This window comes from Pseudopipra pipra, chromosome 5 (assembly GCF_036250125.1).
Source record: "Pseudopipra pipra isolate bDixPip1 chromosome 5, bDixPip1.hap1, whole genome shotgun sequence".
Lineage (NCBI taxonomy): Eukaryota > Metazoa > Chordata > Aves > Passeriformes > Pipridae > Pseudopipra > Pseudopipra pipra.
The window spans coordinates 63817066-63832672 of NC_087553.1; the positions used below are offsets into that span (position 1 = coordinate 63817066).

Here is a 15607-nt window from a genome sequence, read left to right on the forward strand (position 1 = left end):
TTAGGTACAGGAAAGTACCTTGGGTACCTTCAGGTACCCTTTATACCAAGATAAATTTATCCTCTATTTTATGTAAATTAGCCTCTGTGGTAAGTTACATGAATGTCAGAGTACTTCTGATAGCCCTCAAGAAATTATGTCTGGTATGTATAAGCATATACTCAGTATATAATTGCATTATGTAAATGTAAATTCAGTGGTCTGCAGAAACAAAACTGATTATGACCCCTATGTCTAAACAGGAAAGGAGAACTGGGCTCAATTCAAGTTCCTTATGATCACGGAAATTACTGGAGAAATATATTTGGGGTTTACCTTCAGTTAAGAACCAAAAAAACCACAATACAAGTCACTGAAATCAAACTATCTATCTTATTGCTATGGAACAGAAAGACATGTGGAGCCCTATATAGAAGGGCCTATATAGAAGTGTATACAGAAGTGAAAGTTTCCTGATTTCTTGGACAGTGTTGGCAAAATAGTTCATTTACCTCTTTCAAAATGTGAAATTGAATAAAATTAAAATATTTTTAAAAAGATTTTAAAATGAGAAAGGAAAATATAATTATCTTTGATGACCAAACTTTTCCCTGGAGAAAGGACAGGAGACTTCAGATTAGTTGGCAAAACCCTGCTGGGTCCCATATGCCTAATTCTTGCTTGCTGGTTAGTTTTATATCTTCAAGTGTGAAGTTGAAAACTGAGCAAAACATTCTTAGTTGCAGGTAATACTGCTAATATAACCAGTTACACAAGCAGATAAACAAGGGGAATTATATCTCCCAAACCCATATCAACTAGTTAAATAGTCACATAGTATTCTGTGAGTTACCAAAATGTCAGCTCACAGACGAAGACACTCTTGGAAAAGAGGCATAGTATTGAGTGCAGGGCATCAAATAAAGTTGGGGTAATGGTTTGGTGACATTGCTCACAGTCATTTTGTACTAATCATATTATATATGATATACATATATAATATATGGACTGTACATAGGAACCACAGGAAATATCTGTCAGCCCAGGTTACTCTGTCTTTGCTGTTACACAGCTACAGGTCTGTGATGTGGTGCTGGGGATAATTTCTAAACATCCTGTGCTGGCCTTACTGCTTCAGACTGTCTGCAGACACTCAATGCTGCAGGGGCACTTGGTTTCAATCTTATCTTCATGTCTTGGACACTACAAATTCATGTCAGACTATTCCTCTAGATAAAAATGGTGACAGACAGAAAAATGTACATGACCTTAACTTGGTTAATCATTTGTAAAATCTCTTGCTGACAGTACCCTAAAATAGAGTAGCTGTGAACAGTTAGCCTTCACTCATGTACAGTACCTTCATACAATGGTGTTATATTATTCTGTGATCCCTGGTTTCCTCAGACCATGCAGAAAAACTGCATCACTTAGGTTGTTTCTCTAGATTCTGATTATTGGCAAGTGCTACTCAAGCATGAACTACTATACTGTTTATATAACAAAACTGTGCAGACAATCATCAATAATATGTTGATATTTATATATTTGACGTGTACATAAAGAAGGTAAGTATGGACAATAGGAGGTCTTTGAAAGTGGATCCAAGTAAGCTCCAAGTTCTCTATTTTCTCACTTTTTACCGAAGATTAAAAGTTAAATGCCCCAGTCAGACAGGAACTGTGAACTGGTGAGAACAAGTTAGCCCTCAATAGTCTGATTTACTTTCACAAATGTCCTGCTACATAGATGAATAAAGTAACTTATGCAATACTTATTCCAACGTATTGCATACATCCCCTAGGCTTTTATATCAAAAGCACCACAAGCTGAAGTAGTCTGATGGAGTTACATCAGCTGATTAATTAAGTGCTATTTGTATTTGACAGGCTACAAAAATTATTTTGGTATACATTAAGCATGCCATGATCCAATATGAGAGTATGTGAAGTTGTTCAGATTCAACATACTTCCCCTGCCTGCCCTTCAATAAGAAAGCTGTAAGTCCTTCAAAAGACATTGCTATTGTTATTCCTATTGTTCTTAGAAGCCTTCAGGCACAGTCAGATCTCTATTCCCTCTACACACCTCTTATAAGCGTTAAGCACTCTTTAAGGTCTGTACAATCTCAATAAAAAAGCCAAATTAAAAAAACAAACAACAAAACCAAACAAAACCCCATAAAAATAAAACAAACCAGACAACCAAAAATAGCCTGTGATTTCTTTTTATACTGTGAATGTTGTCACAACTTCAAAAAATTATATAATGTGGTGTCAACAGAATTTATACAATCATTGCTTGCAGTCTTACATGAGGAAAAGTATTTATACCTTGTGTTTTAATGCCAAAATCATAGAAACACAGAAAAGTTGACTAGAAGGCACCTCAGTAAGTTATCTAGTCCAAGCTCTTGACTATTTGCACCTCTAGATCTACTGTGCAAGAAAGAATAACAATAACTTTGAGGATGTTAAACTCAAGCCACTTGTAAACCATAAAAAGTGCAAGTTGTTAATTTAAAAGAATTTGCAAACTTCTGCTGCCTTCTCCTCCAGACCCCTGATTCTTAAGCCACTGTGTTTCTGGTTCTTGACACTCTTCTTAACATTGAGGTGTTCCTTTCTCCAGACTGCTGCTGGCAGACTCCAAGGCAACAGACCTTCAGAGCTTACCAGTGAGGCCACCCCTGATGCTGTGTCACTGTGTCACTGCTGAGAAGCGTCTCATGAGCTACAGGAGGGTTAGACGAAAGTCTACAGAAATTTGCCTTGAATATCTGTCATCTTATGAATTGAATGTGTATAATTTTGAAAGGGAACTTACAGGCTTTGGAGTTTTCCATGGAGAAAAGAAACCTGAAATAAACAAAAAATAATGTTAGCAGCTTTTTCTGGTGCATAAAGAGTGGAGGCTAAGTGGTGTCTATGCTCCCATTCTCATTCAGGTCTGCAGATAATATTGATAGATATGAAAATTCTCTACACACAAGGGGTGAAAACACAAAACACAAGGGATAATTTCTAAGAAAAAATACATAGAAATATATATATATATACACACACATACATATATATATATATATATGCAAGTGGAGCTATTGAGATCATTGCCATACTTTACAAACAGCATGGGATTAGGTTGAAATTAAAAGAACTAAGCAAAAGGACTTCCAAATGTCTTGCTGGACATTGGATAAGACACCAAATGACCTGGTATTGATGTGTCAAATGCAGTCGCACCTTTAGGAAGAAGCATTCAGAACATCCCATCAACAAAACCTAATAATACAAGAGATTTTTTTAGAAGAAAAGCCTGGAGAAAAATAACTGTTTCATCAGTGTAGATAAAGTGGTCAAGTCTTGGGAGGATTACTTGTTTTAATACTGTCCTGGTTTTTGGTCATAGTTAGCAAATGGTCAGACCTGGCTACCTCTTTTACACAAGTAGTTATCTCCTTTTCCTTAGTTATTGACTGACTGATAGCTTGCTTTGGTGACTTCCCTGAATTTTAACTATCATAGCTTATAAATGTTTAAAACTCTGGATATGTCTTTTTCATAAAATGAGGTAATTTGAAACACGTATTGTAAACACTGTTTTTATCTTATGCAGCATAACATTAAAAACCTTATAAGTATGAAATAAAAACAAGCATTTCAAAGGATATTGGAACACACTTTTTAAAATACCAGCTTTTAGCATATCTTTCATTAAAAAACTCACTCTCAGTTTAATAGCAGGTTAAAAAAAACCTCAGTGGATCTTCCTAGGTAAGATTAAAAGCTAATGAGAAAGAGTTCATTTGTTTTGTCAGAAACAGAAATTGGGTTTAAACTGAGATATCTAATAGGAAGACTGCTCTTTCACTCAAAAAATGAATTCAGCTGGAAGAGTAGTACTGACTTTATTATTTATTTTTCTAAGATGAGTTTAGAAAGAAAATTAAAATCATGAGAGCACTAGAGTAATATTTTGCTACAGACAAATCATAACAGGAATTTTATTTGTACACAGTATTTAAGGTTCCTAGAATTCTGTGGTAATGAGGTAATTTTTTCTGCCACGATACCTAATTCATTTCAACTGAAATATCTTGCAGTGTAAAAGCACTTGAGCCATTTGTAGTGAAACACTGGCTGTTCAGTAGTCCTGATTTATAGGCTGATAGTGCTTTTAAAAAGGAAAAAAGTATATTGGAAAAAGTAATCCTGGGGAAGTTTATGTTTACTGACTCCATGGTGCCTGGATAAAAACTGCTATATTAACAAGTAGACAGATTACTTTCCATCTGCAAATTGATAGGCCTGGCTACATCACTTTCAGTATTAAAGATTCTGTAGCAGAAACTTATGTAATAACTTATTGGATGGCAGATGGCTACCTTTTTATTATCTGTTATATTTCTATACAGCTAATAAGAGTGAAATCTGAAAAGTACTTTTCCTTTCAGAGCTAAATATAAGACTTGAGGCTTGCCCAAATCAATTTACTACCCTGATTTGTTGTTCAGAAAATATTGGTAGATGCAACACTCTCTACCACTGGTACTGGTGCACTGCCCATAACTTCTTGTCAGAAAAAATTACTACCAGTTAAACTGAAAGGTAATTTTTTACCCATTTATTTATTATCTCCATCTAAAAACAGGTTATGCTGGAGTTATCAGAAAAAATTTACTATCAATTAAAAATACAAAAAATATTTATAAATCAAATAAAAATGACATACACATCAAGTGAAGATTTTTTTTAAAAATCCTCAATTAAAAAGAATTCAATTATTCCCCTAAACAAAGAGAATGTGGACTTATATGTAGCTTGGAGGTTATGGGCACAAACTGCAACATACAAATGACAACATCTACACTCAAAACAAATAAAAAGCAATATTTATTCACACAGCATGAAATTATGTTGAAAAAACTAACATAAGATGCCAGAGAAGTAAAAGATCCAAAGATAGATTTAAAAAAAAAAATTGGAGATCCGTATGTGTACAAAAGCATGTTACAGCAGCAAAAATCTCTAAAGGTAACAAACCTTGGAAAGAATATTAAAATCCATTCTTCAGATTTAAATTCAGCTGTTACACCTAGACCTCATGTAAGATGAGATAGTCTCTCACCTCTGTCAAAGACTAGGTGTTAGGTTAAACAGGTGAAGGCCTAGTTTCATACAGCAAACCATACGTTATATCTTTCATGTATTTCTTGGAGATTTTAATATTGCTTCACATAAAATCTGCATTCTCAGCTGAAATAAACATCCTTTTCCCCAGTATAAACAAAATGGACTTTTACAGAATATATGGCATTATCAGTTATTCAACATGAGACTGATTATGGATAATTGTTGTGTTTCAAACGTCCAGAATTATCACTGGTATTTAAGCACATGCAACCATTGCTACAAATTCATGAATTCAAGAGTATATAATGCATCTGCAGTACATGTAAGTGTAACAGAAACTCCACACGAAGAGGCATAAAAGCAAAATGCACTTTCCTGTGTAAACTGCTCGCACCCTTCTAACTTTCACTTTTAAACAGTGCTCTGCATAAGTATGGGACCAAATCCTCTACATGAAGAAAGTTAAGGCTTAAAATTATTAAGAATGTCTCTTAATAGTGTGTATTCAGCGCATACTCAACAGCATTAGCCTTCTGCAACCACTTCTACAGCTGGCAGTGAGAAGCAGTGGACTTTCATTTAGTTTGACCCCACTTCACAACCCCCCATGTTCCCTTGACTTCCTGGTGCTCCTTACACACCGTGAGTATTTCCCACCAGAGACAGTGGGATTCCACATGAATGACAGCTGTCACCAGATTGGCATCAGTTCATATACTGATTTATCAACAGGACTGAAATTTGTTCTCCAAAGTGCAGCTTTCAACTGTTGAGTACTAATACAGTACTAGTGCTGCTCAGCCTTCTAATCAACTCACATCTAATTAGATACATATACTGGATAAGGTCTGACAACCTCATCCCACTTCCACATTTCAACTTCTCCCTCCCCAAACTCCCAAACCCCTACTGTCCAACTTCCTATGCCTTCTACAGAAGAGTACAGAGTATCTATAGAGTATGTTTCAGATACTCTATCTGAAAATATTATATACATATAAACACTCCTCACCTCCATATCCACATACACTTTTAAAATCTGAAATAATAATAGTCAGCTTAGATCCACCTATAAATCCTTCATGCAGCCTGTTCTTACCATGAGTGGCTTTTGGCTCACCCATGTGCCTGACGGCCATCCCTTCTTGTAGCAGCTTCACTACATAAGCTCTAGCCCACTTTCTGAAGATTCCTGTATCTTCCTACTAGTTTTAAATAATTCTTTATTAACACTCCTTGTAAAGACAGTCAGTACAGGCCTGCATTAGTTTTGGAAAGGAGAGCAGGGTTACTGGTTTGTATTAAAGAGCAACCCCCACCATTCAGCCACATGCTAGCAGGAAAACACTGTGGCAACATGTAAGCATGTGAGATAAAATACATAACCTCATCTACTTCTGGAAAATTAGTGTTTCCCCAATATAATTACTTCTTATTCAGTGTTGGCCATTTAAACTGTAATAAGGTACAGCCAACACATATTGAAATTTTAATTGTTTAATTTTAAATACATAAGCTGAGGTACAGTAGCAATCATGTTTTTTAAAAATCAGAATTACATTTCCTCATAAACTAGTGCTAGAAAACTTATCTTTGACATTGCATTGTAAGTTGTATTTACCACCTTCCAAAATGAGCTTCCCTGGAAATCAGAGCTGTGATGGTTTCTGTGTTGTGACTTTACTAAAAATCACTGAGAACCAAAAAAAGATTTTGGATTCAAATATATTAGAGTGAAAAAAACTTTTTTTCCCCAGATCAAGGCAAATTCCAGCTTCATTTTATTGTACTTCTCCTTTTTGATGAAGATATCCTGTAACAAAAGACAAATCACATCACACTCATTGTATCTATTCTTTCTTATATCCAAATTTAAGTATGCTTTTGTTGTAAAATATGCTTACAGATATCATGTGCCTTACACATTAGCCAGGATTTGTTGTTGAAAAGTTCAGTTTTCTAAAAGTAACATATCAAACAGGACTTAGAGCATTTGCAAGAGAGTCTTGATTTGTTTCCCCTTTTTTTTTTTCCCTGTAAAAATCCTGAATTTGGCATATTCCATAATGTCAGGAATATAAAACCAGCCTTTGCTGCCACGTGGATGCTTTTTGCTACAGTTCCATCTTCATTATTCTCATTTGTATTGATTACTGGAAAAGTTCTTCACACTTTGCAAAATCATAAGCAACTAATGTAGCTATTGCTAAATCTTAGAACTTTTAATGATGTTCACCTCTGTGGCAGATGTGTATGTATAATTAAACTGAAGCCTGGGAACAGTTTGATTTCTGCAGTGACGGCATGTGGTAGTGCTGCAGGGAGGAACCCAACAGCATCAAAGATAAAGCTTTTTAATCTAAAGCATGTTCAGGGCAAGTCAACATCCCTCCACACCACTTGTCGCACTTGCACTTTTAATGGGTGAAAGCTCATTACCTTTTCCTTGGCTTCTTGGTTTTTTTTGTTTGTTTGTTTGTTTTGTGTTTGTTTGTTTGTTTGTTTTTGGGTTTTTTTGTGCTTTAGTATCCTTGTTGCATATGTCTTCCTGAGCAAAGCTGTCCTAAGCACTGCACAGACCCTTCTCCTTCCTAAATGCTTGGAAGTCACGGAACAGATGGCTGACGAGCACTCTCAGAGCATTAACTGACTCCACAGACACCTTATCAACATCCATGTGACAACACTTCAGCAAAAGTTTGCCTTTCTAGAACAGTTACTCTATAAATTTACTGTAACTAGATTTTTCTTTTCCTGTGCTTTTTTCTTTCTCTTACTGGGATCTCTGAGATGTCTATCAGTTTTCTACACTGGGGCCTCAGTTCCAAAGGTGTAAAATATTCATTAATTTCAAAGGGATGTAACAGTGGAGAACTTCTCTGAGAGTTCAGACTCAGGTGTACTCCACTAGGAGGATGCAGAGAACTGTTTCTTACCATTCATGTAACACCTGACTTCTCCCTCTGTATGTTTTATTGAACTATGCTAAGTGTGGTCAGGTTGGGTACACAGAACTAAAGCTAATTGGGCTAACTCAGTAAGATTCAAAACACCCTACAGCTAAAATTCCAAAAATACTTGCAGGAGAGGTAATTTTTTTGAATGTGTACATAGAACAAATATATAACATTAACTCAATTATTCTTCTATTCTTTTATGGAAAAGAAACATGATCAATGAGAACAAGTAAATTCAATTAATTTATATACTGCAGTAAACAAAATCTAAAAGGAAACAATGAATTAAAAAAAATGGAAATAATACTTATGAAAACAAGCAGGTGATAAAAAATTTCAATTGATTGTGTCATATTTAAAATATCAGATGACATAGAGGGAATAGCAATTAGCAGTTCAATTTCTAATACAATCAATCATTATCACACAATATTTTTTCAGAGGTCCATCCTTTTGAAACAGCTCTAAGTATTGAGCTCTTACTCTAGCAACAACAAAAAGTTGATTTACCTTGAAATAAAGAGTAGGTGTAAGAAGACTGGGAGCTCTAGCTCTTCAAGCATAGTTAGCTAGTCCTGCTGTCAGCTGTCCTTCAGAGTGACGGTGCCATGCTGTGGAGGATCCATTTGGTCTTTAGCTGGGATGGCACCTGATGCAATGGGTCAAAAATCAACACATCCCACATCAGAGTGAGATGAATGACCCATCATCTTTGACCAGGCCCACAACATTCCATATGGTTAGACCCAGGGCCTTTTCCCCTGCAGAACGCTACACACTAGTGGCATGGCAAGTAACTGATATAGCACTGTGCTGCACTGAGATGAAGGCTGGTTACAGTCATCAGTTGTTACATCAAATGCAGGTTCAGATTAATAAAACTGTGAAATACATCTGTCTTCTTTATGGCAATATACAGACACTCAGATGTTACTAAAACCAGTTTTTCCCCCAAAAAGACTCACCACAGTACAAACTGATCCTCAATAGCAGTTTGTGGTGGCATTTTGCTTTATGTTCTACTACTCCACTGCTCCTGATCTTAACCCAAGTGAAACTGCAGCAGAAGTAGTGCTCCAGTTTAAAACAGCATTGTTTTTCATTCTCTTTGGCCTACTAACCCGTGAAAAGTGATCCTGAAGAATGAATTCATTCCTGCCCACAAAATGCTCTAAGAAGGTGCAAGGCAAAAAGCAGGCACAGTTCATGTGAAGTTCAGCTAGATCTTTAGACTCCATTGGGGTATCACTTTCCACAGCTTATCTCTACTCCAGTTCATTTGGGGGCATCATGAGTCATAGCCTGTATTTCTTTTCAGAGTTTCAGACTTCTTGGTAAGTAGGTGCACCTCCCAGCTAGAGGAACACCTGTGCTCAGTGATAGAGCTCTGAGAGGAGGTGAGTAGGCTTAGGAGTATCAGGAATCTATGCACAGAAGTTAGCAGGACTCATTGAAAGAGATTTAAACTGGATTTGTGGGGAGTAAGGAATAAAAATAGGCTTGCTGAACATCAGTGTTTGAGGGATGGTGCGCTAGCAAGGTCCTTTGGTCTGCTGTCTCAGCAGAGGTAGGGGATGGACATCCATGCAGAAGCAAAGACATGAGGGTTGTCAACGTGCTAGAAACCACAAAAGCAACTGACAATAGTCACATAGAAATTAGGGATTCTCCCTCAAAACGGTGGCAGGAACAATAGTCCAACTAAAGTGTGTCTACACCAATGCACACAGCATGGGCAACAAACAGGAGGAGCTGGAAGCCACAGCACAGTAGGAAATCTATGATATAGTTGCCATCACAGAAATGTGGTGGGATGACTCACACGACTGGAGCGCTGCAATGGAGGCCACACCTTGAATCCTGTGTTCAGTTTTGGACCCCTCACTACAAGAAAGACATGAAGTGATGGAGCATGCCCAGAGGCCAACAGAGCTGCGGAAGGGTCTGGAGCTCACGTCTTAAAAGGAGCAGTGGAGGGAGCTGGGGTTGTTTAGCCTGGATAAACAGAGACTCAGAGGGGACCCCCTTTCAGGTAGCAGGCTGTGGTAAGGTGGGGGCTGGTCTCCCAAGTAAAAAGAGATAGGACAAGAGAAAATTGCCTCAAGTTGCACAGGGGAGGTTTGGATTGGATATTGGGAAAAAATAGGCTCCCCAGGGAATTGGTTGAGTCACTATCCTTGGAAGCATTTAAAAGATGTGTAAATGTGGTACTTAGGGACATGGTTTAGTGGTGGACTTTACATTGCTGGCTTAATGGTTGGACTCGATGATCTTAAAGTATTTTCCAACCTAAACCTTTTCATGATTCTAATATTCTAAATCTATAGAACTTAAACAAAACCTTAAACAACTGTGAGATCAGGTACTAAATCAATATTCAGATTTTCATACATAGGAGCACTTTTTGTGCAGTCCATGAAGTTTCATTGTCCTAGTCTGCTTAAGCAACAAATTTTCAACAGTATTCCGATCTTCACAAATAATTGGAAAAAGGATAGCTATTCGAAGTCAGAAATGACAGAATTACTTGCTGTTCAAGCTGGGACCTTCATCAGTCACTTAAATCTATGAGAATATAATCTAAAATATGCTAGAGAATCTCAAGCTGCTATTAAATTTCAATTTCATGAATAGCAAAGAGTCTTTCTAGCAAGAATACGGCCAAGAGAAAAGGTCAGAAGCAGGCATAATAATGACTTCATTTACATTCTAATGGATATACAGGTATTTATTTTACTTGGCTGCTACAGCTCTTGTGAAATCAGTCAGAGATTTAAAATAATTTATGAAACTAGGAAAAAAACCAACAAATACCATCTCCTTCTGATTAATCTGGATGTGAAGCAGAGAATTTCTGGATCATAGCTAAAATAGTGCAGAGGCAAATGCAACAGTGTCAGTGACAGCTTTTGATGTTTATATGCTTATATGCTTTTCAACTAGAGGTTGAAAAAAAAAGTCCATTTGTGGAAATGGAAAATACATTTTTGGAACAAGTAGCTTTGTATATGGTTAACAAGAGTAAATTATTTTCCAAAGACAAAGTCTGACTAAACACCTATGGAACATCTCACTTTTACAGGAACCGTCTTCTCTTTTCCGGCACCTATTACCAGATCACTGTTACTCTGTTACAGATTTATTACCTTGTTGATAGCAAACCATATTATCTGAAGGACAGTCATGTCTTGGAATAGAGAAAATGCTGCTACAGTACGACTCGGTAGAGATTTTACTGGGACAACCTGACTTAGAGTAAAAAAAAGATATGGAATTGAGGCAGACCCCTGCCTCTTGTCTTTTATGACAGAAGTTCCTACTAAAAGTTCAAATCCTTTGGCTCATATCCTAGTTTATGATTTGCAGCTGCAGGTAGTACTGGCTGAACTGTTCTTTTTCTCAGTGATATCTATAAAATATGTATTTTTATTTAAATACTAACCCAGTTAGCAATGCATAGGTACTAATAGATGATGAGTAAGAGATCTCAGAATTTTGCTCACAGGCTGCAGATTGTACCAACACTTTGAAAAGGTCAAGGATATTTTTCTGTATAGACAAGAAAAAGAACCTTTTGTCTGGCATAAGGAAATTTTCCCTGAAGAATCTCCAGTTTTGCTCATGTGTGTTGCCCAGTGACTGCTGCTAAGTTCATGTTACCAGTTCACGTGTCCACACTAGCAATTACACTCTTAACTGTACTGCTCTAATACTGTGAGACCTAGTAATGAAAGCAATGCTCTGTCTTGGGCAAGCATATTGTTGCATGCAACTCCCCCTGAGCAGAGCAGACACAGCAAGGGGAAAAGCCCGGTGTATGTCGTACACACTGAACCAGTAACATAATTTAGAATATAAATTGAGACTTCAGAACCCTGACAGCTTGTGACTGTTGCTTCTAGAAGGACCTGTAATTGCTGCCATACCTATAAAGACTTTCTGTTCTTGCTAAGAACGTCTGACAACTCAACCTGGCTCTACTGAAAGCTAATTTAAGCTTCAGAAACTTTTCAGGAATACTGCATTGTATTTTCAGAGCTCTCTGACAGTCAGAAACTCTTCACTATGCCAGTGTCTCTGCTCTTTCATGTTTTTAGACACTGCTCCCATTTAAGCTTTAACACTTTCTAAGCACAATAAAGAAATTTCAGTTTACATTATGGCATGTCACTTTGATGGATATCAAGGCACGTTCCCAATATTTTCTGTTAAAATGTAGGTGGAGCATAAGTTGTTTAAATACAGTGTCCCAAAGTCCTTTCCTTGAAAGTATGTTCAGAAAAAGGCTTCAGCAAGTGTAGGGGACAAATATTATATAATAAATCCATTCCTTTGCCTGTATGTGAGCTTCCTATCAAGATGAAAAGAAGTCACCAGATATTTAGTGTTGACAATTATGCTGTCAGTTCCCCCTCTAAATTCCTTCATTGCCACCATATTTTCTCTCAGCTACCCCCTTCTTCAGATGCCTGCTCAAACTTTCAGTCTTTTCCATCCCAGGATTTCCCTGTGTCCTGATCATTTGAAAACCAGCTAATCCTATCACTGAAACAGTAATCAGAAAAATCCCTAAAAAAAAGAACAAAAATAGTTAAACTTAGGGAAATGCCCTTGGTGTACATAACTATTTCTGAATGGGAGAACTTGCAATGCAATGGCCCCCTCTAACAAGAAACAGAAAAACAGCACATTGGAAGTAGTGGTGAACCATGCAACTGAGGTAGAACAGCAGAGAACTGAATTTAGAAAGATTTCAGCTAATCAAACAGATATGACAAGATCATAGTGACCTGAAAAACCCTCTGGACTCTGTTGTTTGTACTGAATAATTTTCCAGATATCGGGCTAGTTGCTATCTAGACCATCTAGAGACCTTGGCTTTGAATATCATAGAATCATAGAATGGTTTGGGTTGGAAGGGACCTTAAAGATCACCTGGTTCCAACCCCCCTGCCATGGGCAGGGACACCTTCCACTATACCAGGTTGCTCAGCCTCATGCACCCAGGATGTGTATCCCCCTGGCATTGCCAGCTGTGACAAAAAACCCACCTATAGGTGGGAAGTAAGGTGGAATACCCAAGGCCATCTCAATTAGAATAGGATGCCAACATTTAGGCACTATCGAAGCCCTTATCAGTTATAATGGACACCTAGATGCAAATTTAGATACTAGTATTCAGACAGTTAAATTTTCATGTCACAGTCTGTGATTTAGGAACTGAACAACAGATGCACAACCACAGGTCTAGTTCCAAGGGTGCTATATACCTTATGTTATTCAGAAATCTATGCTAGATTGGCAGATATGACATGGAATCTATGGAAAACTTCAGAGCTTCAGTTGTCGTCCTTAATCTGCCATTCCAGTGAAGATTTCTTGATACCCCAGTGCATCTGAGACGGTCCCGTATCCTGTTAGTGAGTTCAGAGTCTCACTCCTCCTGATTTCTCTGAGATTTGGGAGCACTGGACAAAAGTTCATCATAAAGCAACAAGTTAAGTTAGAGACCTTGCTGGCTTCCTCTGATGTCCTTTCTGTCATTATTAAATTACACTGTACTAACTTCAGAATTTTTTGTTTAATATGCATCAAGCTGTCTGCATGGTTCTGAATTTTATTGATTTGCCTTTAAAATCTCTTCAGTGAAAATGGGAACAGTCAGGAGATGGGGTGTGCTAAGCATAATTAGCTCATTTTCATACCACATAGTGGAATGACAAACACTCAGTGGCAACATAATAAAAAAGTAATCATGCCACTTGGCCACAGTGGTGAAAGCCGGAATAAGCAACAGCATGTTTATTTGATGCTTTGGATCCAGACGTTATTTAAAGAAATAATTTACTTCCAATTTCCTCTCCTTCACGCTAGCTTGAAAGACAAGTTTATTTCTGGTTATAGGGATTCAGGTAGAACAGAAATATTGACAAACAGTCAGAGATTGTGAAAGGGAAGACTAAGTGGAAAAACCAAACTTATCACAAGAGCCAAGGTTTACATGGTTGAGTCGTAGCTGTGAAAGTATAACATTTAGTGTTGAAAAGCAGAATATTTGGGAAGGGATGTTAGCAGAAGGCCCATGTACAAGGAGTAATAAAACCGTGAAGAAAACAGTGAAGTTATAAACTCACAGTTACCTGACTGAACCTCCAGATAAGTCACTTTGCTTTGAACTGCTGAAGATTTGATACTGTCCACACAGACATTGCCAGGCAGGAGGTAATTCTCAGTATTCAACTTATCAAGGAGAACAAAACTGAATTAGTAAAAGCTTTACAGTGATCTAAATTATAATGCTTAAAATGACATAAAGTTCAAAAGGTTTAGCATAAGACCATAGGAGCCTGAAATTTAAAAATGAGAGACTAATAATGATTGATTGGCATGATGCTATTGCACTACAGAACACTGAAGAATATAAAGCATGATAAATTGACCAAGATGAGCTGGCTTGCAAAAAAACATTGAGAAATTTCACATTTGTGTGAATTCTTGAAGGTTTGGAGATGAGCAATTAACATAAAGAACGGCTGTGTCCTAAAGTCTAATGAGAGAGGAACAGTATTGATGTGAATTTTATGATGTTTAGATTGTGTGCTGGTCACATGTAGTCCTTTGCAGTACTTCAAAAAGTTAATGAACAGAACACTAAAAAATGATGCTGATAAAGGATCCTGACAAGATAGTTGGGAAGTGATGAGTATTAAATGAATGTATTACAAGGAAAAGAAAGAACTGTGAATAGGTAAATTTTTTTCCCTGTGACAGTGCTCTGTCTCTCAGAGGAACACAAATTGGTTTCAGACTTGAGATTCAGATGACATGTCTAATGTAATGGAAATAAACCCCTCAACACCGAGAAAATTGGAACAGTACATAAACATGACAAATTAAACAGAAGAGATTATAGTGCTGACAACTGTGAAGCACCTTGTGAACCTTAAAAATTAGCATTTTTAGAAAGACTTGCTAGGGTACCCAGCATGTATGTCCTTCCTTATTCAGAACTTACTGCATAAGAAAGCAAACTTGGATGTAGCCTTTGGATCTGTAAAATATCTTCTTCCTCAGTTTACCCTTATACCTCAATATCCCCCTATGACCACAAGACAAAAAGTGTGAATTTATGCCTGAAGATCATAGCTGGCTAAAGGAATCTGGATGAACAGTACAATTAAACCATGATGGTCATACTACTTTCTCCCTGGGTTTCCCCAAAGAATAGATAAGTTGAAAGGCACTAAGGGTAGATCTGTATGCTTTTTACTCAGTCACAATACAGGTTTACTAATCTGATAATCCCAATCAGATAAATTAGGAAATAGCTTGTAGACGAAATTTCCCCAGTGTTGTTCTTTTTTAAAAATTTCTGGTTTTAACTCTTATAAGCTGATTAAAAAGAATAATTCATGTCTCACAGGGATCAACAAGAAAAGATTTACTTCAGGGGAAGAGAAAGGAAAAGGTTAATTCAAAGCTTGTTAGTGTTCTTCTGATAAAGGGAGTTTTCATTGGTGAATTGTGATTCTTTAAAGC

At 37.1% G+C, this 15607-nt stretch overlaps 1 protein-coding gene across 19 annotated transcripts in view; it reads right to left on the reverse strand.

Annotated features, from left to right (window-relative positions):
• Window positions 1-15607, reverse strand: part of MAGI2 (membrane associated guanylate kinase, WW and PDZ domain containing 2) — a 722252-nt gene that overhangs the window by 89347 nt on the left and 617298 nt on the right. For all 19 annotated transcript variants that reach the window (XM_064656377.1, XM_064656395.1, XM_064656389.1 and 16 more), the window contains one exon: window positions 2806-2837. In XM_064656377.1, the coding sequence (XP_064512447.1) occupies window positions 2806-2837 (32 nt within the window). The remainder of the gene's footprint in view (window positions 1-2805; window positions 2838-15607) is intronic.